General features: G+C 44.4%; 1 protein-coding gene across 3 annotated transcripts in view; it reads right to left on the bottom strand.

Moving 5' to 3' along the window:
- Positions 1-26,326, bottom strand: part of SUFU (SUFU negative regulator of hedgehog signaling) — a 99,536-nt gene that overhangs the window by 18,372 nt on the left and 54,838 nt on the right. For 2 of the 3 annotated variants that reach the window (XM_075026273.1, XM_075026275.1), the window contains 6 exons: positions 25,728-25,813; positions 23,623-23,695; positions 18,692-18,848; positions 17,062-17,173; positions 6,190-6,324; positions 4,561-4,699 (listed from right to left, as the gene is read on the bottom strand). In XM_075026273.1, coding sequence (XP_074882374.1) covers positions 4,561-4,699; positions 6,190-6,324; positions 17,062-17,173; positions 18,692-18,848; positions 23,623-23,695; positions 25,728-25,813 — 702 coding nt within the window. The remainder of the gene's footprint in view (positions 1-4,560; positions 4,700-6,189; positions 6,325-17,061; positions 17,174-18,691; positions 18,849-23,622; positions 23,696-25,727; positions 25,814-26,326) is intronic. The other variant, XM_075026274.1, reaches the window with a different exon arrangement.

The raw sequence follows: 26,326 nt of genomic DNA, 5'->3' as shown, positions 1-26,326 counted from the left end.
GCGTTCCTCTCCGTGCAGCAGATGGGGGAGGGAGGCTAAAAGAAGCTAAGAGACTTAACAAAGTCATGGAGAAAATCTGCAAGAGCAGGGAGCTGAACATGGGTCTTTCACTCCCAGACTGACCCCCTACTCCAGAGAGATCCCTTCTCTCTCCTGACCTGCAAGAACAAATTCTAATCTCTTCCTGAAATTGTTTCTGCTGCTCATCTGTGGAGCTGGAATGCTTGGCAAGCACTGAATTAATCTTCACAGGATGACTGAAAGAAGGTTTTCCTGAACAGACATGGGAAAATGAGTGAAGAGAAAGTTGAATCTGAATGTCTACTTCTTGCGGGTGCCCGTCTCAAGACTTGCAGGCCCCTGTTTTCCAGCACACTCAGCCCTGTGGGGCACAGGGGTATCTGCAGAGTAATTCCCGCTGGCCTCCTCCTGCCAATGGGAACACAGATCAGACCTCAGGTCTCAAGCTGGGCATCCAGAAATCAAAGAACGCAAACTCAGTTGCCACATGAGAACATTTAGCTTAAGACTCTGGAATAGCATCAAGAAAGAACAGAGTAGTAGAGGCAGGAACAGGATCCAGTTCTCCAGGGCAATATTTAACAGGCTTCACCATAAGACTATTGTGATTTTTCTGCAATTACCTGCCTCATTCACTACACACCTTCTAATTTTGACAAACAAACGAAGTGGAAGTCCTATAGGCAAGAGTCTACCTTACTCCACAGAACTGATTCATCCTCCAAACACGCTGTATCTTTGTGCACTGAGGCAGGCATGCTTTGTAAAAAATATGTATGATCCTTCAATTGGATATAGTATCGAGATACACATGTGTAACAGGGGCAAGGCTAAAGTGCAGAGATATTTCTTAAATTGTATGCTAGATTTTGCAGTTAACGAGGACTCTTTAAATATAGGTTTGTTTTTACTGCACTGTATTGGCTCATGTGTCAGAGTCTGCAGCAATATCTGATGCGTAACATGTACGTTGCACATGATCAAAGACTTGAGTGTCATCTTCTTCCCTAGAACAATGACTGCCTAAAGCAGCAGGAGCAGAAATTATCTAAACGTTGTGTTAAACCAACCTCCTTCTCCCCTCTGGGGAGAGTAAGCAGTCCAGGTGAGCAAGGTAGGAGGGAAGAACAGTCTGCTTTGTGCTAGACGGGCAGAGAGCTCCACATAAAAGCAAAGGAGCTTTGCAGAAGCATGTCCTGACTCCCATCACTGGAGACTTAATGATGGTAATTCCCAAAGGATGATGCATGCTGACAGGCTTTGACACAAACTACCCCAGGATAATATTAATATGTATTAAAGGCTCAGGCAACTTTATTGGGACGGGCTTGATCAGTAACACATTTCAACAGAGCGTCTCTATCATCTGCTGGAACACAACTAAGGGAGCGAGGGAGAACACACGCACAACCTCACCTTGCTTTGGGTAGATTTTAGAGACAAACAAGGTTGATCTGTGATGAATTGCACGCTTAGCACAGCTCAGACATTGGACCAAGAACCTTGGACACTCCACCACAAATACGAATGTTACTGTGGGGCAGTTAATATCAGAGTATGTCTGCATGATCAGCATCCTTAACCCTCCAACATGTGGTCAGACACCTCCTGCACAGCCTTTCTCTGTGCATCTGGAACATCTACCCCTTGGAAAGGAGAGGAGAGGTGCTTAAGAGGCAGTGTGGGGGCTCTGCTGTCACAGCACTGGGGGAAGGGGGAGTGGAAGAAAGAACCGCGGAAGCCTTTGATCATGTGTAATGTTAATGCAAGTGTTACACATCAGAGACTTTGCCAGGGTAACTAGCATATAAACAGGAGTCTAGTGTTAACAAGGAGGACTTCTTGAATATGTTTGTACATTTCTGAGTCAAAGCAATTTCCCTATTCAACAATACATGACACAGTGGAAGAAGTTCAGAAATAAACCAGCCTGACATGCTTAGACCTTTAATAGAATTTAGCTTCTTAGAACTAATTAAATGTTACTTAAATGGAAAAAAAAAATCCAAGTACTTGGGAAAGGTGCCAATTTGACAGCTCTGGAGAAGGAAATAATCTAATCATCCCCAGAGCATGGGCAGCAGCAGGACAGGCTTCCCCTACTAACATGCCTTGAACGTGGCCTGGAAAGACTGTTGATAGAAATGGGGCGTACAATCTCTGTGGTCTAATGACTCCTTGCCTTTTCTGCTGAGACTGCTAAAACGGCTCCCACCGAGTACTAGCTGCAGTGGTGATACGGACACCTGTCTGGTAGGAATGGTGCTGGGACCTGCCAAACTCCTGTCATCTGCTAACCCTCCACTGGAGCCCAGTGACTCTCAGCTCATTGCTCAGCCCGGGCAGTGGGGGCTGATAGGCTATACAGCAGCTCTGCAGCCTGTCCCACCTTGGATACACTCCACTCCAGCCCACGAGAAGTAAACAGGAGGTACTGTGTTTAGTATGCAGGTTTGGGCTTTCGCTGCACCAAAGCTCAGGCTCAAGAGAAGTCAGTCTCTGGCTGCTGCAGAGTTGAGGCCAGGATTTTTCAGGCTCTTATTTCTCCCCCGAGATAGGGAAAAAGTCCACAGGAGGAGATACCTGCCATCTCTCTTCCTCTCCATGGTCCCTCCATTTACTTGTCTTTGCAACAAGCCCCTGCATTGCAGTGATCTGCTTTCAGCCGCCAACTCTCCTTGGAACTCATCGCTGTGCCTGGGGTCCCAAGCGAGGGAGGAGGAAAATCCTCTCTGGGCCTTGCTGTGAAAGCTTTGCAGGGCTTGCCAACTCGGCCAGCCCAGGCTGCAAGGGACTAAACCAAATACAGCTCGCCTCCTTGGAAATATTATGCACCACAACTTCTTTTACTTCTGAAGCAAAGCCACATGAACCTCCCTCCTCTGCTCCCAACACCACAAGGGACTGCTGAGCACGGACCAAGCCTCCCATTACATATTAAGCCAAGAGCCTCAGACACTCCCACACGTATCTCACACAACCGGGTGCTCCTCCTGTTGTCCCAGGCTGCTTTTAGCCTCCCTTCCTCCCCCACCCAGTCTGTCCTCCTTCATTCTTATCACAGGATGGGGCAGGAGCCAGCAGCAGAGCCGGTCACATCAGACAAGAAGATCCAATACGTTGACCTTGTGTAGGAGACAAGTGAGGGAACTTGCTTCTCCCTACTGCTCAGAAGCCAGCAATTCTCCAGCTCTCCCTCCCACCTAATCAAAAAATCTTCCATAATTTTCAGCACCAAAGTAACAGGCATGGAAGCAACCAGGTTCATAAGGGTTAATATTAGTTACATGTCTGAATGGTGACCTGATTATTGCCATTCTTCACTGTTTAGAGGTTACCTGACTACTCTACACACTAATACATTTTGAGATGTGATGTAAATGCAAACAAACACTCTTATGTTTGGAGTTAACACAGTCACAAGATCCTGTGTATCGTGTGTTGGCAAGCACAGGAACCAACAGCAAATGACCCACCCTTAAACCTGACCCTTTGCTGTTAATCATTACAGGAGTGTTGCACTTTCCAGTCAGTACAATCAAAGCATGCAAGCTCTTTGAAAATCCCTATGCATGAGATGATTCTAGCCAAGATCAGCTCCTTTACAAGTCATACAGATTTCAAGGTATGATGTCCTCCAGACGTATGAACACGGGTAGTGGAATGCCTTGAAAACAAGTCTCTGGAAGGTTAACTGCAATGCTAAAACAAACCCCTGCCTTCAAAACAGAAGGGGAGGCAAGAATGCCACAGTAACAGTGAAGGCAGAGATGTACCGCATGCACATAGTGCCTCAGAGATGGGCTTTTCTGCATAAACACATTCCTCAAAGCTTTTTTATTTTCACAACATGTTTATAACCATGAAGAAATTCAAGGTTAGAATAGCGCTATGCCATCATATCATTAGTGCATCACTGCTCCATAAGGCTGACCCTCAACACCAAGCAGATGGGGAATTTCCAAGGAAAATCTGTGATACAGAAAAAAATCTGGGTGCGGAAAATGTGTGGGTGCTTCAAGCAACCATGAGTTTTTGTCAAAGAATCAATAGGAAAGAGCTAAGATGGTAAGAAGCAGTGCTGTCTGTGCTGCTCTCCTGTTAGGGATGATGTAAAACTGAGATCTTGGCTCTGTAGGATCACAGTCCCACAGCTTTCTAGCTCTTCTGCCCTGGCTCCATTCTTGTTTAGGTCATTCCACTCTGCCTCCCCAAATTCCTTTCTGGAAGAAATCAAGAGTAAATACAGCCTGTAAAGTGTTTGCTGACTCCAGGAAATGGACACTACTGTATTCACAGATGATTTTTGAACTTTCCAGCCACTGCTTATCAATTTGAGTTCCATTAATATAAATAGTAACAGTTCACCATTGTTTTTTGAGTCCATAATTACTGACAATATTGCGCAAGAGCTATGAGAGATGTTGCGGCAGAAAATACAGGTTTGTTACACTTTTAAACCACATAAGCTTTTAGCAGGATCATTTTTAGGACACAGTAAAGAAGGAAGGGGGAGAAAAAGGAAGGAGGCGCTCTCACTTGTAACCAAGGTCCATGTGCTGCATAGGGGTGCTCTTCTGTAGCAAAGGCTCCTTCTACTCCTGTTGATACAAACGTGATTGCTGTATCCCCTGTAATACTTTTATATGTAAAGTGCCGTCCATGTAAGAGCCTTCCCCTGGGGAATAAAACATGTGTGTGAATTGAGAGGGTGTGAGCAGCATTCAACAGAATGATGAAGATATATCACTATAGCTTCTGCTATCAGCATGGGAAACCATTTTGAAGGCAGCAACTATTAATTTTTCAGGAATATATGGATGATTTGCTCCACAAAGCAGATCACAAGCCTCCTTCTAAAGCAGGGAGTTCTCCCTTATCTCCCCCCTTAATCTCAGGGCCTTGTTACAGAACTAGAATACACTTAAATCCCACTGCATGCCCATCCCCATGATGAGGTGCTGATATTCGTAAAGGCAGGGGACTGCCAGTCTTCCAGTGAGATGAAAACTGCAGAAGAGAATCCAGGCTCCACATCATGTGGGAATGTGAAGATGCATTTCTAAGCAGGCTCATTGGTGGGGCCAATCTTATTACCGTGACAATACCTAGTAATCCATTGCCTTGGTGCTTGACAAAGGTAACCTGTATTACTTGAACAAAGGCCTAGAAAATATGCATACATGACCATCTATGGTATCATTTCCCTTTTTTTTCATTCAGTGCTTTCCACAGGGAAAATCATGGCTCTAATATTTAGCCTCAGAGCACGTGTGACACACGTGCATGGCTTCCAACATGCAAGGGGGAAAACTTCAGGTAAGACATATAATGTCTAACAGAGTCACAGTTGCTTGATGAGTTACTGCTGGCCAGCTGAGCTATAGTAACTGATCAGGACCACATCTGTTCACACATTTGCGATGTAAAATAAAATATGTTTGTGTTAACTATCCCATTGGTTTCTCAACAGGCACAGGCCAGTGTGCACCTGCTGCTGATAACTCTGATACTACAGACGTGTAACCCATTAAGCTAAAGTAACTCAATCACCTACAATCATTTGTCTCTACCCCACAGTTCATCTGTATGTTAAGGACTACAACATTTACCACAGGTATTTTTAAAAATAGTACTGACTGAAATGTGGAAACCTAGAAAAGTCACTTACAGTGGTACGCACGGCCTGAACCTTCAAAAGACAATGTGTAGAGTGTGCACGCAATGTTTTATTCCTTCAGTCATGTAAGTGACGTAATTTGTCTAAAAACCACACTTGCATGCATAAACTGACTGCAGACAGGCTTTGCACAACCACTTGTGTCTGAGTCCATAAGCCAGAATTAACAACTTAAGGGATTTCTTTGACAGAGTATGTTAAGACATCCCTTCTTTATCACAGAGTTGCCAGCATTAGACTAATAAACGCCCCCATACTAACCCTGTCCTGTCTCAGCACTCAAAATACACTGGAGGACATAAAAAGAATGAGAATCTTACCACGATGAACACACATGCAAAGAATCATCTGCTTCTAATGCGTTTTGGCAAAATATCTCAGCTCTGGTCTTTAAAGACCCATTGCATGCATGTCTGTATGGTGAAACAATACCACAAGGCAAAACCAGCATGTTAGCACAAGCTGAGGAGGAGGATGGCTTCACTCACCTTAGACAGAGGGGAATGAGTGCTCCGGACTCCTGGTTAAATTTCAGGTGTACGCTCTCCAGCTGTCTCGTGCGGATTAGCTCATGAGGAATAATAGCTGCTGAACTGTCGCTTTCTAAACTGTCCTTACGACTTCTAAGAGAAGAGACAAAATGCACATGTTTAGGATCCCAGTGCTGTGTGCTATTTCTGCTGTGTTTCAGAGCAATCATGTGAATATTGAAGGACACAGGACCAAACTGTTATGGAGAGACATCTGAGTTTTTGTCACATCTACAGAGACACAGCCTCCCTCAGACCACCAGTCCCAGCATGCAGCTCTTCATCTTGATTTGATGACCTAGGATCTGAATTTGTGCACACACACGGTGCATCCCTTCCCAGCACAGAAGAAATAAAATTTCTGGAAAGAACTGCAGCAAAACTACACTCTCCAAAACCCCAATCCACTATGAAATGGCTTGGAAGAATTACCAGGTGTGCCCTCCCTCCTAGTTTTGCTTTATCTTCAGGATTTTTTAGGCAGGAAAGAGTTATCCAGTCACTTGTACCCTTGCTTGAATATCTTTGAGGTCTGAAGCATCCCTACAATTGTCTCCAAATCATTTCTTTGCACAGTTCAACCAAAAGGTTTTGAGAATCTCCACTTCGACCAGCATCAAGTGCAACAGCCAAAAGATGGACTCTGCATGTGATGAGTAGGACATCTGCAGATTGTTTTCCCTTGTAAGTGGGGCTGCTTTAAGACAATGCAGCTTTGCTTTCTTATTCATTAATTTCTGCAAGACCAGCATATTGTGAACCTACGACTAAAGGTTATGTTGTTACATGATTAGGACCTTTGCCAGACAGAATCCTCTAGATAATCAAACCGGTATATCTCAAAATACTTGACCATAAACACTTTATATGTTCAAAGAGCATCAGCACGATCCCTTACTTGATAGTCCAGAACAAAGAACGAAGGACAGGGGGGTTATGATTTTTGCAAATGACATGGACTGATGTGATGTGTCTGATATGTGATTTATGTTTTTGTCACCTGGCGTTCCACGTGAACTTAACAGAGGTAAGACCTTATTAAGAGAGTTTCTATAGTACAGAATCACGAGAGGAGGGGGACAGGGAAAGCAGGAGGAAACTGAGAGATGCCACATTGCAATGTGGTTCCATCGTGCCAGACAGACCAAAAGCCAAACAAGGCTATCAGGCTGTGGCTCCATTTGGAAACACTGTTAAAACAAGCCTGGATCCTTTCTCCACCCAAGTGGAGCCACCTTTAACATACATCTGGAAATGATTGTAAAGAAACAGCTTGACCCTCACGAGCTGACTTAGATCACACATCTACTTCATTTTACATTTGGGTGCTGTCCTAAAATTACTCCCATCCACCACACGCATAGTAACACAGTTCAGTGTGGTTTCCAAAACAGATCAACCTATTGCTTCTGCCAGGTCACCTAGTCCCAGGTGAGCCTTTCACCCAGGCTGTTGAGCTGCCCACTCTGAAATGAGGATACAAGCTAAACTCTGATATCTCACAGTGCCTTCCTGCAAATACTCTGCATGGCCAGGTCAGAGACATGCAGGAAAAAAAAAAACAGAGCAGCTCAGCTCCCTGCAAGATAAAAACTGTAAAACACATCCCATGTTCTGCCGTAGCAACACACAGAAGCAATAATGGACCCAGCAAGGATACAGTAGGTCAGGATGTAGCTTATGGGGTGGGCTGATGGACTGACAGTCAGCAGTCTGTCAGTCTGGTGGGTTAACTGAAGCAAAGACACAACATGCTTTGTAGTCTATAGGTGGCACTTAAAGTTGTGTTTAATCTACTTCAGCAAACATTTTACAGCTCTTTGTAGGTGGGGTCTTCAAAGAGTGGAGTGGGCCAGCATTTTGCAGGCTGATTACCTGAGAAGTGCAGTTACAGTTGATTAATGATCAGTTGACCTTAAGCTAAGCTTTACCTCAACTTCCTTATCAGATCTTATATACACAGTGAGCTGTGGGAAAGTCAGCCTGTGGTCTACGACTTCCAATCATTCATTTATCAATCCCTACCAAAAGGGTCAGCCATTAGCAACACATGATTTTCAAGCAGGCCGTAAGCTTGCACTCCTTAAATGCAGTTCCAGAGTTTATGCACCCTGGAGCTGATCAGGAGTTTTGCAGCAATGTTATTGCTACAGACAAGAGACTGTGCCTTTCTCACCTGGACTGCCTAAGCGTGCACGTCCTATAACACAACCCTCCACGCAATCGCTGCTGTAGGTTCGTGCTTTGGAAAGACAGATAGCCACAGGACAGTACCCCATATCCCTGGGCTCCAAACCCCCTGAGCTGAAGGTGGGTTTTTATGTTTCCACCATGCTAGCCAGTACAGCTGCTAGCACAATGGGGCTGCAGTCCGGAGGGGAAACAGCCTCCGGTTGTTAATGCAGTAATAGGAATGACGACAATATTCTGGAGGCAAGGGGAAAAGCTTTCTAAGTCTTATTAAAAACAGCAAATGCTGTTTGTCATTACACGCTCAAGAGAAGATGTTGACTAATGTGTAACTATCAAACGGAACTGTCATGACTTTAAGGCTGTCAATAATTATGACTTCACATTAATAAGTAACCAGCCCTTCTGTCAAAAAGGTGAAAGAGTGAAGCAAAATGGTAGTTATTACTTTGAATGACATGAAATTATTAATCCTTTCCACAAAACTTTTCCAAAATAGTCACGGTCTCTGTGTTTCTTGTTTCACTTTAGTGGAGCTCACACAATTTCAGCTATTTAAAGTTAAGGGTGAAACTCCAATAGCAGAAACCAAATAACCTTCTACCTAAACGATACCTTTCTAAACAAGAGTTGTGTGTTGCGGACTACGCAGAACACATCGAGAGGCCACAGTGGCATCACTTTCAGACTCTGGAACATGTTGCATCACACAGGGACTTGGCAAGATCCATTAAAATTCTCTTTGGGAATGGAAATCCTTGTGCTGACACTTCCAAAGGGTGATGGCCCAGATGAAGGGTCGGCAGGACTTCTAGATTGTTGTTAATAAAAATTTCACATTGTAGCACACATTGCCATCCACAGCTTGTAGCTTTCAGCCTCAGAAGAAAATGCAGAAAAAGTTTGCTTTCTAACACTAACATCCCTGGTTTTACGACTGTCAGTTACCCACAAGCCTTTGCTTCCTCCACGCCATCACCAAATAAATCAGCAGCAAAAGCCAGTGGAGTTGTACTTGTTATGACTAAGATCTAGCTGACTATCACATAAAATGTTGCAAACTTTGTCTATTCCAGATTTAATACTTCATCCAACCCCCACAAAAAATTTCATGTTTCTCAGTGTCCAGAAAAAACAAGTCTGCAAAAGCCAGGGCTGCTGCATTAGGAAAGGCAGTAGATGTAAATGGAAGCGGCATGCCGGAAATGCCCCAGTTTAAAGGCTGCACATCTCGTGTTTTGTGAAACTGGAGGGGAGTTGGAGGAGATTAAAGCGCATTTCCCTGTGATTGGGAGCTTGTGGGAGGTGTAAACGTGGGCAGTTGTCAGATTAATTCTTTAGATGATTACATTCTTTTTGTTTCTTTAAAGCTGTTTGTAGTTGGGTTTGATGTCTCCTGTTCTGGGCAAGTGTATTGCTGCAGTTACCAAGGTGACTTTAGCTGACTTTCAACTATTTTTTCCAGCTTTGGTTTCTACCAGTAGTCTGCTTCTGGGCTGAGGAGAAAATGAGGAAATTATGTTTGTTGGTTTTTTTAATTTTTAAATCTTGTGAATGCTGATTAACAGTCCATGAACTTAACCTAAGCCTTTTTTTTTTTTTTTTTTTTTTGAGAGGGAGGGAGGGAGGGGTGTTCAAACCATTGCAAAGGTGTCCAATGCAGCCTGCAGCTTCCCCAGACCTCTGTCAACAGGGAGAAAGGGCCGGAGGAGACTACATGTCCCAGCGTGCTGTGCTCCTCGAGGTGAGCAGCCACATGCTGGAACCTGTAGCCTCCTGGGGGCCCTCTCTTTGTATTAAAGATGAGGGTGGCTGCAACCTGCTTAATTTTATGCCAATTAGCAGCAGCCTCTGGGGATCCTGGAAAATCGCCAGTGCAATCACTGGATTGCACAAAGTTTGGATGTCCCCTCCTTGTAAGTCATGTTTATAGCAACCTCTTCTCAAGCAACCCCACTGGCAGTTATTTTATGGGATTCAAGAATAACCAGGTTGATTGGATTAAGAAAGGTTTATTTATTCTTGCATTTGCGCTTTGCTTTATGATCAGAGTGCTTGATCTCATGGATCTGTCACGGAAGGAGGTCTCAGTTCCCTTCCAAGCTCTGTCGCTGACATGGAGCATAATTTTGCTGCATTTCCAAGTTACCCTCCCAGGTACTGAAATCACAAAGGACACACTATTGGAAGCTAGCCACGGCAGGGGCTCTTTGTAGGAGTGGGTACCCACTGCGTCACTAACCTGAGTTACAGCCACTGCTCCTTGCTTCCTCGGTACAAAACCCAGCACCACAAGTTAGCAAATGCAAACCATTAGTGCAAGCTTACACAGCTGGGAGGGAAAGGTTGGACCACTTTCCTTTCTTTTTTTTTTTCTTCCTCCTTTCTTCCCTTCCCAGCTGTGGCTATTTCAAACCTCCTCACTCCCTAATGAAGATATGGTCAAAGATCACTTAAGTGCCAGCAATCTTCCAGTGTCTTTCCCACAGTTTCCCCTGAAGGGCAAACCAGCAGTTGTGGGAAAGAGCCCTAAGCATCTTGGCACACAAAATTATGGCACACGTCACAGATGCACAGAGGCAAGTGCAGAAACGGGGAGGACATGGTTACACAGCTCCTGCTGTGGTCACACTGAGACAAGGCTAGCTCAAGTGTTCAGACCTGGGTGCTCATCATCCTGGTTAAACCGGACGGTGAAGATGTTCTGTGTGCATTTCCTGGCATGGAAGGGCTCCAAGGACAATGCCAATAGCAACAATCTTCTTGCTGCTCACATATCCCTTCGGAAAGCTGCATAATAACTACCGTCAGTGCTTGCAGGGGCCTGACTGTTCCAGACCTGCAGCTGAACTGGGATTGAGAGATTTAGGCTGTGCCACTGGCACCCTGCAGACTCATGGGCAAAGTCAAACAACTCTTTCATGCTTCAGGTTCCCAGTCTGTAAAACTGAGACACTTTTCCACATAGGGGTGTTGCAAGGATTAAGTCAATGTTTGCAAAGCACTTTTGGATTCTTAGATGGGGAAAGCTATGCAGAAGCGCAAATTATTAGTGTGATGACCGCTCGGCACTTCTACTGACACTGGTTTTCCAGACATTTGCTTTTCTAGTTCACAGGCTTGTCACCCAGCACTCAGCCTCATGCTGAGAGACACTCCCTAAAGTATACTGCCTCCCCCCATTCAGCATTCCTTACTCAAGCAAGACACCACTGAATGGCATCTTGATGAGAGAGCTTGCCTAAATAAGCAGGACTGGATTGGAAACTTACTGCTTAGTGGTTGCAGAATCAGAAAGTCTAGCCAGAACTAGACAGTTTCGGAGAATGCTGAAATGCTCCCCCTTATGTAAAAGTTTGCCTCCAAGAACTTAAGACAGGAAACCAGCTACAGAGACAACAGCTCCCCTCCGCCCAAGTAAAGCAGCAATCAAAACCCAGTGCAACTGGGAGGAGAAAAGTGCAGACTCGCCTCGAAGCAAATCCTACATCTTGATATTACCATCAGAGCTTCCTCAGAAATGCCGCTCAGATGGAGCTTGTTAATGTGCATTAACCCAATGCTACTCACTGAAAGAAGGAATCAGGATCCCCTGTTTACCAAATCAGAGGAACCACATGGGCAGCGGACACCAGTCCTGCAAGTGGTGCCACTGTTACTCTTGCACTCCAAACCAGGCACACCGAGTGACAGTCTGGAGTTATCCTGGGAGGACCTCGGGAGTGACACAACTCCTCCCTCTTCCCACAAGGGAAGGGCAACAACCTGAGATGCTCAGGGTGCAGTGCACCAGAAGGTCACCGCCAGGACAGTCCTGCCAGCCCCACCTGCCGGAGGGTTGTTCCCTGCTCTGTTTGCCAGGAACCTGCCTTCATTTCCCTGTACAGCTGGAAACTGTTCAGGGCTGGATGGAATTAGCACACGGGCGCAGAGCTACCGTATGTTCAGGCTTCCCTAGACTCAACCTGTCTTTCTGCCTGGAAATTGAATGCAGATGGGATCTGAAGTGTCTGGGGCATCCGTTGTGGGTCCCTGGACAAATGACTGTGGTGCATGAAGGAACCAGCGCAAGCCCAGTTATCTGTAAATCCCAGACAGAAATATGGGAATCAGGCATGTTGAACCACACCACTATATCCTTCTTGAGAAAGAGGAGAGCAATAAACAGTAGAGAGACACTGGAAAAGCCTTGTCAAATTAACACAGCCTTGGGAGACTTTTTTCCACCACTCAAGCCTCACCGTCAGACACTGGGGATGTACGTGGGCATTACCTGAATCCTGGCACAACAAAATGTAGCCATTACTGACAATTTTAGCCTCAACATGTGCAGTAATGCAGCATGCTAGCTCTAGGTTTCTACTCCATGCCTCTGCTCACAGGAGCAGTAGAATGGTCTGAGTCAGCCAAGGGGCAGAAAAACATAACTTTCAGCAACACTGCATGATCAAGGGGACCCTTGAGGAGTGGAAAAGGTCAAGAATTCCCCTATCCCAACCCTGGTTCTCACTGCAACTGTGGCAAATTAACGACTCCGTCCTCATCTGTAAAGTGGAGATACTACTCACCTGCCTCACAGGACAGCACAGAGCTAATTGCCAGGGACAATTAAAGACTCAGCCCCAGAACTTATTACATCAAGAAATTAAATAGTGAATGAAGCAAGACTCCACAAGTGTCACTGAACTTTGACACCTGGAGCTTCCAGCCCACTGAGGTCTTAGCAGCAGCAGTGTTGAGTCTGACATCTAAACGTTCCCTATGGGTAGCAGCTCACCATATCCAATAAGAGTGAATCTGCATGGCTCAGGAGACTGAGAGCCTTGCCTTTCTGTCTGTCTGAAGAGCACCTACTAAGCTGACGGGTCCTAAGAAATAAATAATGCGCCACTGTAAAGTACATTTGTATTCATACACGCCTCATTTTTCCAAGCAGTAATCAAGAGTATTATGTTACCTATGGTCGAAATGATTAGTCATGTTTCCAAAGATTAATTTACATGTTCTTTTGTTTAATGCGTACGAACTGATTTAATGGCTGCTTATGAACTGAGCTAACAGTCATTTTGAGAAACAGATGTCCGATGCAGTTTTAAGCATTAAGAGTGCTTTTATTCATATCCTTAGGAGAAGAAGGGCTACACAGTCTACAGTAATAACACTAATGAATCAAAGTACTACAGCTGCCCAACAGGGTTTTGACAGAAACCAGCTTTTTCTCAAAGGAACTTTTTTTTTAGGACTCTGGGACAGTGAACAACTGGTAATATGCATGCTTAACATGTAAGTATGTGCTTTTCTGGAGCCAGAACACTGAATCAAGTGCTATCTGCAACCAAACAATGTGAAGCACTGAAAACTGTAACTACACAAAGACAGGGAAATCTGTATGGAATCTGGATCCTCCACATTTTGTACAAATAAATATTCAAAAGTTTTAGTGTTGCTGGTACTATTTTGTGATGCTGAATGCAGAACAGGTTGTCTGCTTTAAACCCTGATAGATTATTGTGTGTGGGTGGTAGGGTTAGGATAAAATAAAGGGAAGAAAGCTACTAGGAAAGCAGTTGGTGGCTGCAAATCTATGATAAATAAACAGCACATTCCTCTTCAGCACAAAGCCATTAGAGTCTGTGTCAGACTTTAACATCCTAATGTCAGCTGGGTGCAAATTTGACAGCCTGGGGTTCTGCAGTGCTCCCTATGGAAAGTAGATTGGGAACAATTTGCCATGCCCCAACAGAGCATTTCTGTCAAGTTCCCAAGGAGCCTCTAATGTACCAGTTATACACAGGACCCTTGCAATGAACCACGGGTTTGATATTTTATGGTCTGGTGTGTACAGTGCAGGATATGATTACACACAAGCCTGCTTCCCATCAGCCAGCACCTCGTAATCGTTAACATATTTATCCTTGTGGTGCCTCAAGAAGATGACATTGTTATTAGTCCCATTTTATAGATTCAGAACTGAAGCTCAATAGCTAAATGACTTGCCTTTGATTACACAAGATTTACAGTGTAGGACGGAACTGAGTCCCAGCCCTACCAGGCCCGAGCAAGGATCGCACCAGAAAGACTAGATCTATGTGCAAAGCTATCCTTCATCTCAAGTGCTTGTAACTCTTATGAAATGACTATATCTGAACTAGGTTTTGTGCCTTTTGTGTCTCAGCCTTTGCCACTGCAGGTGCCTGCAGGGAACATGGATGTAGACATATTACTACATATAAAAGCTGAACTCCTAAGTTACATTCCTCTGCAGCAGCTGGAGACGAGAGTCTCCAAATCATGCTCATGTACTTAATAGCATGTTGAGCAACTTTGCTCAAATGCGTAAAGACATGCTGAGACAGTGTATTAAGAAAGGCTGAGACCTAGTAATATCTTCCTCTTCTACATCATCTATGCTACACTGTGCTGGAAAATATGTTGACTGGCAAGTTTTAGCCACAGTAAGGGTCTGATTTAAGTACCAGTTAGTTAGAGGTTGTGAGTAAACACTGCTTTCCAGCACAAACCACCCCTCTCAGTACGGTCAATGCATTGAACAAGTCCCATTGTATCTGCTACATGAATTGCAGCCACTGCACAGGTAGAAAAAGACCCCTTCTAAACTCCTCTCAAAGTAGTCAGTAAGATGGAAGAAGAAAGTGTTAGGACACACTGCTGTTTTAAATTGAGATCTCTGTCCTTCCGATACTATCAACAGAGTAACCGCTGGCAAGACTTGCAGCTGATAGCTCTCCTCCTTAACTGAACTGCTATTATGGAGAAACAGGCTAGCTATCAGTTTCCACAGTGGTAACCACAGAACTCAGAGAAATGTACTGATCTACTAGGAGGCAAGCACTGGGAACCAGCCATTCATACCACTCAGGCTTCAGGCAGGGTGGGTGCACAGCTGCTACAGGTAAGAGATTTGCAATAAAGAGCATTGTCATGGATATGAGGCTCTGGATTTGACCCACCTTCCTCTCCGTCTCAGAACAGTTAAAAATCCAGGTAAATACTTGTGTGCTTCATCTTAGACCTCTGCTAACCTTTCACCACTCTGTCTTGAGCGTATCTCTGTTTATCTTACCCTGAATAACGTCAAGCTTTCTCATCTAAGCAACAACTGCCTCCCAGCATTAAAGCTTACCCATCAGCTGCTTCCCTGACCCAATGTGCACCCCAAATGTTTCTGGTCATCCCTGACCACTGTGAACTCAGAGCTTTTACTGGGCATGCAGATTCATGCAGGAGCCCAGCATCTGTGAGAAATCCTGCTCAATACTTTTGAGCCTTCCAAGGCTGTGTGTGATTCATGTAAATCAGATGGTATAATTTTATTTTTTCAGTAGGGGCAGTGGGACCAACCAATGGTCCAATAGGACCAACCTGCAGGCAGAGAAGTACTACTTAAAATCTGAGTCAGGTCAGAATCTGGCTCCATCTAATAACTATATAGCAAAAGTAAGATTATTCCTAAAGCAATAATAAAGCCACTTGAGATATTTTTTTTTAATAAGCACCAATATCTCATATTACTCATTAGTACATAGCATCAGCAATTGACATAATACTTCCCCCAAAGGACTGGGCAACTCAGAAACATTCATATGTAAGGCAAATCAGAAGTCAGCCACAAAACAGAACAAGAAAGGACATCAAGGTCCTAACCAAGTATAAGGAATATTTTTCTTACGAAATGCTTGAATTAAGAAAGAAACAGGAATTGAAACAGAGCAGGATGCTGTCCCTGCCTGGCACTACAGGAAAGAGCTGATTTCATGATGATCTTTACTCTTGGAACAAGAAAGCACAAATGTTCATCGGAGACTAGGAAACCAAAGGAAATACCAAGATGAAAGAGTGCAGCAAAGATGCATGCCTTTCTGTATCATTTAGATGAAAACATTAAAATTGATGGCAAGACATTTAACTAGCAAATAAGCTTAAGAGGGGAAGGGGAGAAACCCAAAAAGATGGAAGTGCAAATATTGCAGATGGCCTGAAACCACAAGTAATTCCCTATAGATTCACTCAAGTCAAAAGCTACAAATGAGGAGAGATCTACAGGCCCACCTAGTCCCACTTAAATCACCTGTTAGTCTACAGACTATTAGAGACCAGGGTAGTACTGGCATGTAATTACTGCCAGTACCTGCTTGCTTAAGCAAGGCAAGATCAAAGTCACTGGAAAAAAAAAAAAATCAACATTTTAACAAAGAGATTTGTAATTATGAGCTTGAAAACAAAATCTTCAGGCAAAAATATCAGCAAACACTCATTTATGCCACCTAGCTCTTTGGATACCATAGCACTGTTCATCACGGTACATTTTACAGGGCTCAGTTCAGTTGGATTTCAAACACCGTGCACCAGGAACAGCAGGTTCTCCGGATCATAGTCAGAGCCACTCTACATTAGCCAGGTTTGTTTGAAAACGCTCTCAAAATCTGCCCTTCTGAGTACTAGTCCATTAACCCAACCTGAACAACTCTTTGCCCCCTATCCCTGTGCTTTACAAGTATTTGCTGCTAGCCTTCCTCTCCCCTTGTCAAGTCTTCTTCCACCCAGCTTTAACTTTGTTTTCCATGCTGAGCTCTTTAGCCTCCCTCCTCCTACCACCTGAGCATGCAGGGTGAAACTTACGGTGCTCGGTCGTGGTTCAACCCGTTCTGTCTTTGTGCATTTATCGGAGGTAGAACAGGTTTGCTGTTAATCTCAAGCCCTCTTCGCAGAGTCTCCCTGATTTGCTCTGTATCTGCAAAGATATAAATTTTTGTTTAGCATGATTTAGAGTCCCCAGAAACATCACAGACACAAGAAGACGTCAGCTTTTTTTTTTTTAAGGCCTGTTTCTATGGTGTGTTTCATCTAAACTCTTCCCCTTCAGAAAGAAATTAAGAGATGCTAAGGGTGAATTCTTAACAGCTCTTCCTGCACTTTAGGAGTTATTTCACTTTATAAAGTCAGCTTAAATTCTCTTGGTTTGGGCTGCAATGTTATGTCAGGCAAGGAGAGCTGGAACCTTTGGTACTGAGCCCTCCTGATGAGGAAATTCTGAGTAGTTTTGCATCCTCTCATAAATGACGTGTTTGCTGTCTCTGCACCTCTCACAGAACCTCCTGACACTTCCAGCCTTTGTGCTGGAAGTCACTTTTCCCATTAGGCATAACAGGAATTTGTTCCTTTACCAAACAAGTGCAAGAGGTTCCTGAGTTTTTGCAACTGGCTTTGCAAATGTATATTAATTTACAACATGATCCACAAAAGAAAGGAATTTTATGCAGGGCAAACTTTAGCCTCAAGCTCACATTTGAAAACAAACTGCAAATTATTCAGTTCAGATGTAGTCTTTTTACTTTTTCATTTTCCTATAATGTCTAGTGGCCAAATACATTAATACGATGCTTTCCTACCTTTCTTAGAAGTTTCCTCATCTGTTTTTGAGAAATGTGGGAATCAGGTAGAGAAAAAAATATCCAAATTATTTCAAAATCTTTTGAAGTATAAACAAATATCACCATGTATACCTGTCTTGGGCTTTTCATTTGCAGAGCTGAGGGAATTAGATCCAGTGGAGCTCAAAATAGTTGCACAGAAGCCAGAAGGGAACCCTATGTGCATTTAAATATTTTTTTTACCATGGACTTAAAAACAAGTAAGATACCATTCCTGTGGAAACCATCGTTAACTCCAGGAAATCTCGAGCCCTCAAATTTTATGTTGCTTCACCCATTTGAAAAGTAACATGCATAATTTCAAGCATGTGTAATGGCTATGACATCTGTACACTGAGATGGCATCTCATTGCAAAGGGGAACTCCACCATATTTTACTTCTTCTTTCCAGAGTTCCGTATTTGCAAGAATCACTTGAGTTCAGCTACAGCAATGTGCAGTGTCAGTCCAACTTGCCACCCAAGAAGTGACAATGTTAATAAGGAAACACAGCCTGGGAAAATGCAGTTGCTTCACCTTGCAGGTGTTTACAGTCCTGGTTTCACCCAGTGCTCAGTTTAACTTTGCAGATTTAGAATAGAAATAGCCTAAAAACTGAAAGAAACATTTAGACAAAACAATGCAAAGATCTCTCTTCCTCTCTCCTGCCTTCCTCAAAGAGGCCACACCAAAATTCATTTTGCTCCTGAGACATACTGAGCCTTCCAGTAACTGTGGTGTTTCTTATGAACCCCAAAATGCTGCATGAATCAGCCCACTGCCCAGACCCATCAGAAAACCAAAAGGCCATGACAGCGACTCTGCCCAGGACCTCTTACCTTTCCCAGAGAGCCGCCGCGGCTGGGTCCCAATGCAAATGCTCCTGCTGTCTTCGTCATCCTCCGGGGGCCGGCTGAGATCATCCCAGGCACATTTGGCACTCACTCCACTCAGGTTTGAGCCATCTGTCTCAATCCCTTTGTCGACTCTCTCCTGCTTGAAAAGATCCAAAACCCCAAGACTTTTTTGGGTGTGGCTTGAACCTGAGCTGGAACCCACCCTGGCTCAATCCAACCCTCAGCAGCTCCTGCATCTCCCCCCTCTGCAGCCAGTTTCCACTCTCTGGCCCTCGTGCTTTGATGTATCACCCAACAGTGACTGCACATTGAGCCAAATCAGGGAGCTGGTCTGAACTGGAACAAACCTTTTCCATAGCAGGTTGGTCTGAACTCCTACCCCTTTCCCACTGCTTCACTACGTGGCCCTGGCAGGTACAAAGCAGGGAAAGATAGTGGTGGAAATTAGTGGCCTGGGGTATGCAGGGTTGCTTCTTTCAGTGTTAGCTCCAGTTTACACCAACTCAAAGTATTTATGACACTACATTATACACTCCTGTACGAAGCACAGCTTGGCAGCCTACCTATTACATGTCAATGATAACAAACCCCCGAAAAACTAAACTTAAGTTCTCTTTCCAAGCTTACCGAGGAGTCCCGCAATGAAAACAGCTCACAGAGAGACTCCTCATTCACAGCAGTTCATCATTTGCAAACTGCCCAGACAACCACTGCTTTTCAATGTGCTGGGGTGTTCAGTAAAGGACAAACGTGCAAGAAGACACAGGTCTGTTCACAATGTCAAAGCTTTTGCATAGCTTTCTCTATTGGCAAAATACACAAACTCCTTCCCTTGCAAGTTGGATTTTCCAAGCATGTAACCACCATTTGGGTCTCGGAATTGTCGCACACCAACCACAAGCAGCTGCATACTCTCAGACACCATGCATTTTCTCAAGGACATGTGCATCTGTTGCCAGCAAGACTGCCCTAAGCTGCAGCCAAAAGTTCCATAGGACACCCACCTGCTAGGGGAACTGGCATTAGTCTGAATTTCCACCCATGTCCCACAAGGGGGTAATGTTGAGCTGAACAAACTCAGGGCTGAGCTAGACCGAGGAAGGGCTGCTCTTACCGCTGTCACCTCTCCCCTGGCACTGAATCAACCCGGCTCGTTTTCCTCTCTTCTGAAGGGGTGTCACTTCTTGTACCGCTCAGTGGCACCAGCAAGACCGCCATCTCACTGCCTACATCTGGGTCACCTCAGAATAGGCAGTAAGTCCCACTGCTTGTGGGACAGAAACTTTGAAGATTTGAGGAAAGAACAGAGCTGTGTTATGCACAACGGGAGCAGATCTCTCCCCTTGTTATTACTACCCTTCAGTTTGACCTTGCCACTGGTGTCAAGAGACCGTGGGAGCATCCAGCGCTTTGCAAAATCTGTTCCCCAAGAAGCAGTTTCCAGACTAAAACCCACATATGTTCCTTCCCTTGCCCAGCTGTACACACTGCACCCTAGGAAAGGGCATTGCCTGTTCTTGTGACCATTCAAGAGAGGATTTGAGCAGCTCAAAGATAAGCAGAAGCACTCAGGGTGCGGCTGCACAGCAGTTTAAGTTGATGTAATTCACAGTGGCTGCAGTCCCACCCTCCTCCATGTGCTCCTACCCCTTCCCTTGAGCCAACTCCTTTTTTTTTTTTTTTCTTTTTTTTCTTTTTTTTTTTTCAGATGGATCACCTCCCTAAACTGGCTCTTTGGCCCAAGAGCGGAGGCAGAAGCCTGTGGCTGGGGGCAGGACCAGAGCAGTCCTGACTTAGATTTAAGCATTCAAGAAACTGCCTTCCTTCCACCTCTCTCCATGAAAGACTACTCCTCTTTGGGATCTTCCTCTGGCATCAGGGGAGACTGGCTTCTATGAAAACGTAATGGGAAAATCTGAGAAATAACAAATCTGCTGGGATTTTCTTTTGTTATATCCTAAACATAAAATTAGTTGTTTCACCCAGAAATAGAAGTTGTGGAAAAAAAAATTAAAAATACATCTGATCCTACATATGCAAATGATGCTCTGTGTAAGATTTTAGCATATGGATCCTTCCAGAGCCCACCAAAGTGCTCTGTGAGGACCCAAATCAGCTGGCATGGGGAGGTTTAACTTGTCAGCATGGTTGTTTTTCATTCCAGTGATTGGGAAAACATGGGAGAGCCACCAAACTTGCCCTTGAGCAGGGAGCGGAAGAGCCCACAGGGCCCTGAGGACTCATCGGGCAGAGGCTCTGGTGGGATGTCCTTTGCCACCCCTGCAGCCAAGGCCCCCGCTCACAGCCACAGTCGGGGCCTCCGGACAGTGCGCAGAGCCTCGGGGAGGGGGAAAGGGACTCATCATCTGTGTCTCAGCTGGTTTGCAGAGCACTTCCTCAGGGGAAGAAGTGCTGCTCTGTTGGCATCCCTTGGAGATCAAGGGGGGCTGATGGAAATGAGCTGGCCTAAGGCAGCCTAATTTGCATGCCTGTTTTATAACGTTTGCAAGTATTGATGTTGAAGGGGGAAAAACACCAAAAAACCCCTAATCAGTGCAGACTCTCAGCTGGGGCAATGCACAGCTTTACCCCATCTTTAGCCAGCAAAGATGTGCCTGGGCTGAGGGGCTGTTCTTCCTCCCTTGAAAGGGCAGTCTGAGCAGGAGGTTGGAGGAGCCCAGGGCAAAGGAGGTTCAGCTTTTTCCTTCCTCAAAGAAAGGATGTTTCTGTCCCATTTTCCTCTCAGCATGTGGGAGAGATGCTCTGAGGCTCTTATAAGTCATTGATCCCTTTCTAAACAAGCCAGAGCACTGCAGCGTGACCCGCAGAGCGGCAACCACAACTCAGGAAATTCAAATCAGCTTTATTCTCTTCTGAGATATCTGCTAAAACAGAAGCAAAGCACTGAAAATCAGCACAGAGCTGGGGACCAACCGGGATTGTTTGACAGTGCTGCCAGGGAAATCTGAATGGCCTACAGGGAAGCCTGGCTGCACAGAAAACAGCCAGCGTTGCCACAGCGTTAATTGCCGACATCCTGGGATGACATCTTAGTTGGGATCCATTCTCAGCAACTCCGAACAGAAAGTACAGCTGCTGCTGCCAGGGCTGGGTTTAGGCCTCAACCAATTCCCACAAGAGACAATGCAGCCTCAAAACAAGCTCTGCCTGCTTCCCAGGCAGGCAATGTGCTTGCCTGCTCCCAGGAAAGTTGTCTGTTTTCTCTGCCTGCTCCCTCCCTCCCCTCCACCTATCTTCCACTGCTGCCTTTCAGCTCTCACAGACCCTGAACCACCACCAAGAAAAAGCCAAGCGAATAACACTTTATCTTTTCCCCACTAATTAGAGCAGGAGGCACATGACATGGCTGAACCCAGCCTGAAACAGCCTAGCTCCCTGCACTCAGCAAAGGCTCTTTGCGGGACTCTGCGTCACAGCAGCAGGTTTTGCCCTGTGAATCCCCAGGGGCTGCAGAGCAGAGCAGGAAGGAGGTACACACACACACCTGTGCATACACACTACTGCAAGGGCAAGAGAGAACAGAAACAGGAATGTCTTCAATGTGAGGAAGTCCGGAAAGACCACAGACATAGCAGCTTTCAGTGGCAGGACACACTGGCGAGGCAGAGGTACTCTTTATTTGCCTTAACTTGCCTTGGCTGACTCAGATTCCAGTAAGCTGAGCTACTTTTCATTTACAGTAAATTGAAGAAAACCCTGTTATCATCAGGAATCACCAGTGTGCAGAGAACAGAAACACCCTCCAGGAGGGGAGAGGGCAAAATTTTTAAGAGCCTAAAAATTTTTAAGAGCCTAAAAACTTTACAGGACTTGCAGTTGTATTAGCTCCCATATTGTGGGACATTTGTGGAACATTTTTTTTGGTGTGTCTCAGACCGGGGTTATTTTAGATGAACAAAACCTTAAAAACAGTAAAAGTAGAATTTGGTTTTGTTCTTTAGCTTTCAAAATAAAAGATGCTGTGAGGCAACTGAGGGTAATCAGATGCAGACACGCAGACCATAAAGTAAACGCAACAGCTTGTACAAAACGTGCACATATGCACGTGCCCTACCAGGCTAAGCCATAAGTTCTCTGTTAAAGGCAAATACTCAGTGATTCACTGAAACAAGGTCAGCACCACACTGAATTTACCTGGAACCCACGTACTTCAGTACTGTAACTCTGCTGAAGAGATGCAGAAATGTCTCCCAAATGCACAGATCAGCAGTAGTCCATGGGATGGTAATCTCTCCATAGAGGTCCTATTCTGATCTTGAAACTTCAGAAATTAACTTGAACTCTGAAGGTTTACTCTATCTTCCTGCATGGATTATTAATAACTGCATGAGATACTTTTAGCTTCCCACTGTTTCTCAGACCACACTAACTACTTGGCCTCAAGTGACATCCTACAGGAATGAGCTACACTGTCACATCTGCTGTGAAAAAATATTACTTAGTTGGTTTTGAGTTTTCTGCATGTTGTAGCTCCTTACACTTGCATATAAAACAAAGGAGGAATTTCCTGATCTATCATCTCTAAATCTTTTATTGTCCTATGTTCTTTTATCTTCGTCTACTTTCCTCCTTTCTAAAACATGCAGTCCAAATCTTACCAATTTGTCTCATATATGAGATTCTGTTTTCCTGGTCTCTCTTCTCTAACTTTCTTCCTAGAGCTGCCATCCACCTGGGACTGGACATGTGCACTCTTGAACCACCTCTGAGAGAGCAAAAGTCTCTAAGATTTTTCCAGGATTATTGCAAACATTGAGAAGACCACAGCACAGTTACAGAAAATAATAGGACTGCTTTATACCATTAAACCAATTCTCCCTGGCTACTACAAAAGACATTTTTGTATGTCTTTGTATCAAAAAGACATGACATTTTATAAACTGAAGACATACTTGCAGATGTGGGTCAATCTCGAATATTGTCTCTCCTCTTCGCATATCTGTTATCAACCAGGGGCCTCCAGCTCTACACAGAAAGAAAGGTAATGAACCAAACAAGCACTTTAGCTAGTACTCCCCAACAGAGTCCTCAGAGCGGACCTGCACTGGAAAGAAGCACAAGGTAGAGTTTAAAACAAGCCTAGAAGCCCTCTATGTTGCGTATACATCACATAGCATGCATTTGTCCTTTACATTTCCCAAATAAATAATGAAAGCTCTCCATGACCTAGCTGTTATCTGCCTAGTGTCTGGCACCACCAAGTCTTGCAAAGCAGTCAGGATTGACACAGGCTATCCCCTGTGTGGACCCACTTACTCATACAAGACTGAACTGTGTTTTAATCTTACAGGTACCTGAACTGGGACTGAGAAGTCCAGTGTGGCCTATGTCTAAGAAAGATAGGCAAAGCATAGGGTCAAGATTTATACCTCTACTACACACTTAAAGATGCAGCAGGGTCCCAATGGGACTGCACTTTTTGCTGAGATCAGCAGTCATATTCAGTACCATAAAAAGCTTATTGCTCTGATAAATATCCTCACAATAGATGTTTTGCCCAGTTGGTACTTAATGGCTGAGTACTCAGATGGTTCAGGGAAAATCTTTGTTTTCATTAGCAATAAAAGTCACAAGGGTCAAGATGCTTCCCAACAAAGGTGATAGAAAACAGATTACTGTGAAGATGAACTACTTGGAGACTTTACTTTGGGTCACAGTGCAGGCAGACTACAGAAGTCAGCCTTAGATGGTGCTTTTCATTTGAAGTAAAAACTGAAGTCTTCTGGAATTGCCATAAAAATTTTCATTTATTTCATGAGATACTTTGTTATTGCAGTCAAAAGCCCCCTCCTCTGGCCTTGTCCGTGTTACAGTCTCCTAAAGCACTTGGAGTGGGAGCAATAAAAGTTAATATTTTATAGCTTTTCAGATGCATTGATAGTCACTCTTTTTTCACATCACTTTGGAAGCTGTTAATTATTAACTGCAGAGGTGTGACCTGCTTCAGTTCCTCACTGGGATGCAAGAGACTATTACCCTGACTCCACATCAGCGGCTTAGTGGTTCGCAGCTTTGCCTTCGAATCATGTTCATTTGGGTTTAATTTTATCCTTGGAAAGGTGCTTGTACCACAGCACAAAGGCCAAAACCCAACACAAGAACAGACTGAGGAGTGCTATATCTGTATTGACTTAGAGGAGCCAAGGGAGCTGCACACAGTGTTTATTGTCTTGGGGTCCTAGAAACAAAGCTTGCAGCTGGACAAATTCACTTGTACTCTAGAACACTTGCATGAATTACCTGCACTTGTGCCTAAAAGGGGAAAGTTCAAGCTTAGGAAGTCCAGCAGCAAAGGCTCTTCCAAATAATCCATCAATTAAAGGCCATTGTGACACTAGACAGTGTACTATTATGCCCAGGAACACATATTCAGAACTATTTTGTTCTAAAAAAATCTTTTGAGCTACAATCACACAGCAATAACTTCTACTAAAGATAAAAATATTTAAACAAAACACCTGCAAGCCAAAAAAGATTAGGTCCAACCATTTTAAAACCCATCTCTTCCTTAATGACATCTTTGGGTTTTTTTGCCATGGGAGAAATAACAATGAACTCCACTTGCACGAACACTCCACCAAGAGTGGGGCCAATTTGAGAGTGACTTTCTCACTTTCAGATGCTACCCAAGTTTTGCTAGCCACTGTAAGTCAGACCCTCTCCTTCCTTTCTTTTAAACTACACTGAGAGGTCACCAGTAACATTTATCCCAGCTCTCTCAGGAAGAGCCAATGAGAAAATGCTGCAGGCGTAAAAAGAAGGAAATTAAGCTTTCAAGACCTCATTCTGTTTCACCCTGAACATGTGGACTTCCACATGCGTTAATTTGCCATCTAAGTGTCTGTGCGTGAGAACAGATTTGCAATGAATTCCCATCTCTTGCTACAGCACAGGATTAAATAAGTTCCATCAACAAGTTAAAGATTGTTAATAAAAATAAACAACTGAATTGTTCTCTATGGGAATGCTCCCCTACATGGACTATATAAGCACTTACACTGGGACAGTCCGAAGCAGTTCCAAGATACCTTGCCCGTTCCACTGCTGAGCCGCATGCAGTTCCTCAGTGCAAACCCCAACGATCTGGAGTAAATGAAAACAGAGATACTAAACTGGATGGGAAACATGCAAGAACTGTAGAGAAAATGTACCATGTGGTGCTGGATCAAACAGTGCAGATACAGAAGCACTATTTCTTTAAACTAACTAGGGGAGCAAGGACAAATGGAGCCTGAGACAACAGATGGATTCTGCAATTCCTTATGCCCTCTCTCTACACTTACCATGTGAAGTGCCCTGGTCACATAACATTTAATCTTGCATGGCATGTGTGAACTTAACTATGAAGAGGACCCGGTGGCAAATCAAGGTTTACTGAAGATCCACTAGTCTGTTCTCACCTTTCAATCTAGTCCACACAAGACAGGACAGGTTAGGGTCTGAGCACACGCAAAACACTGCTCTGTTAGCCAAATGCTAGGGGCAAATGCAATACTGCACCAGCAGTTTCAGTCAGGCAAGGGACTCGCTGCCACAAGGGAGTGCTTTGGTGCTCATAAATCCTTGACCAACTCAGTTTGCTGACTGGTTACATCT

The sequence above is a fragment of the Buteo buteo genome, chromosome 4 (assembly GCF_964188355.1).
Source record: "Buteo buteo chromosome 4, bButBut1.hap1.1, whole genome shotgun sequence".
NCBI lineage: Eukaryota > Metazoa > Chordata > Aves > Accipitriformes > Accipitridae > Buteo > Buteo buteo.
This window is presented reverse-complemented; position numbering and strand designations above follow the sequence as displayed.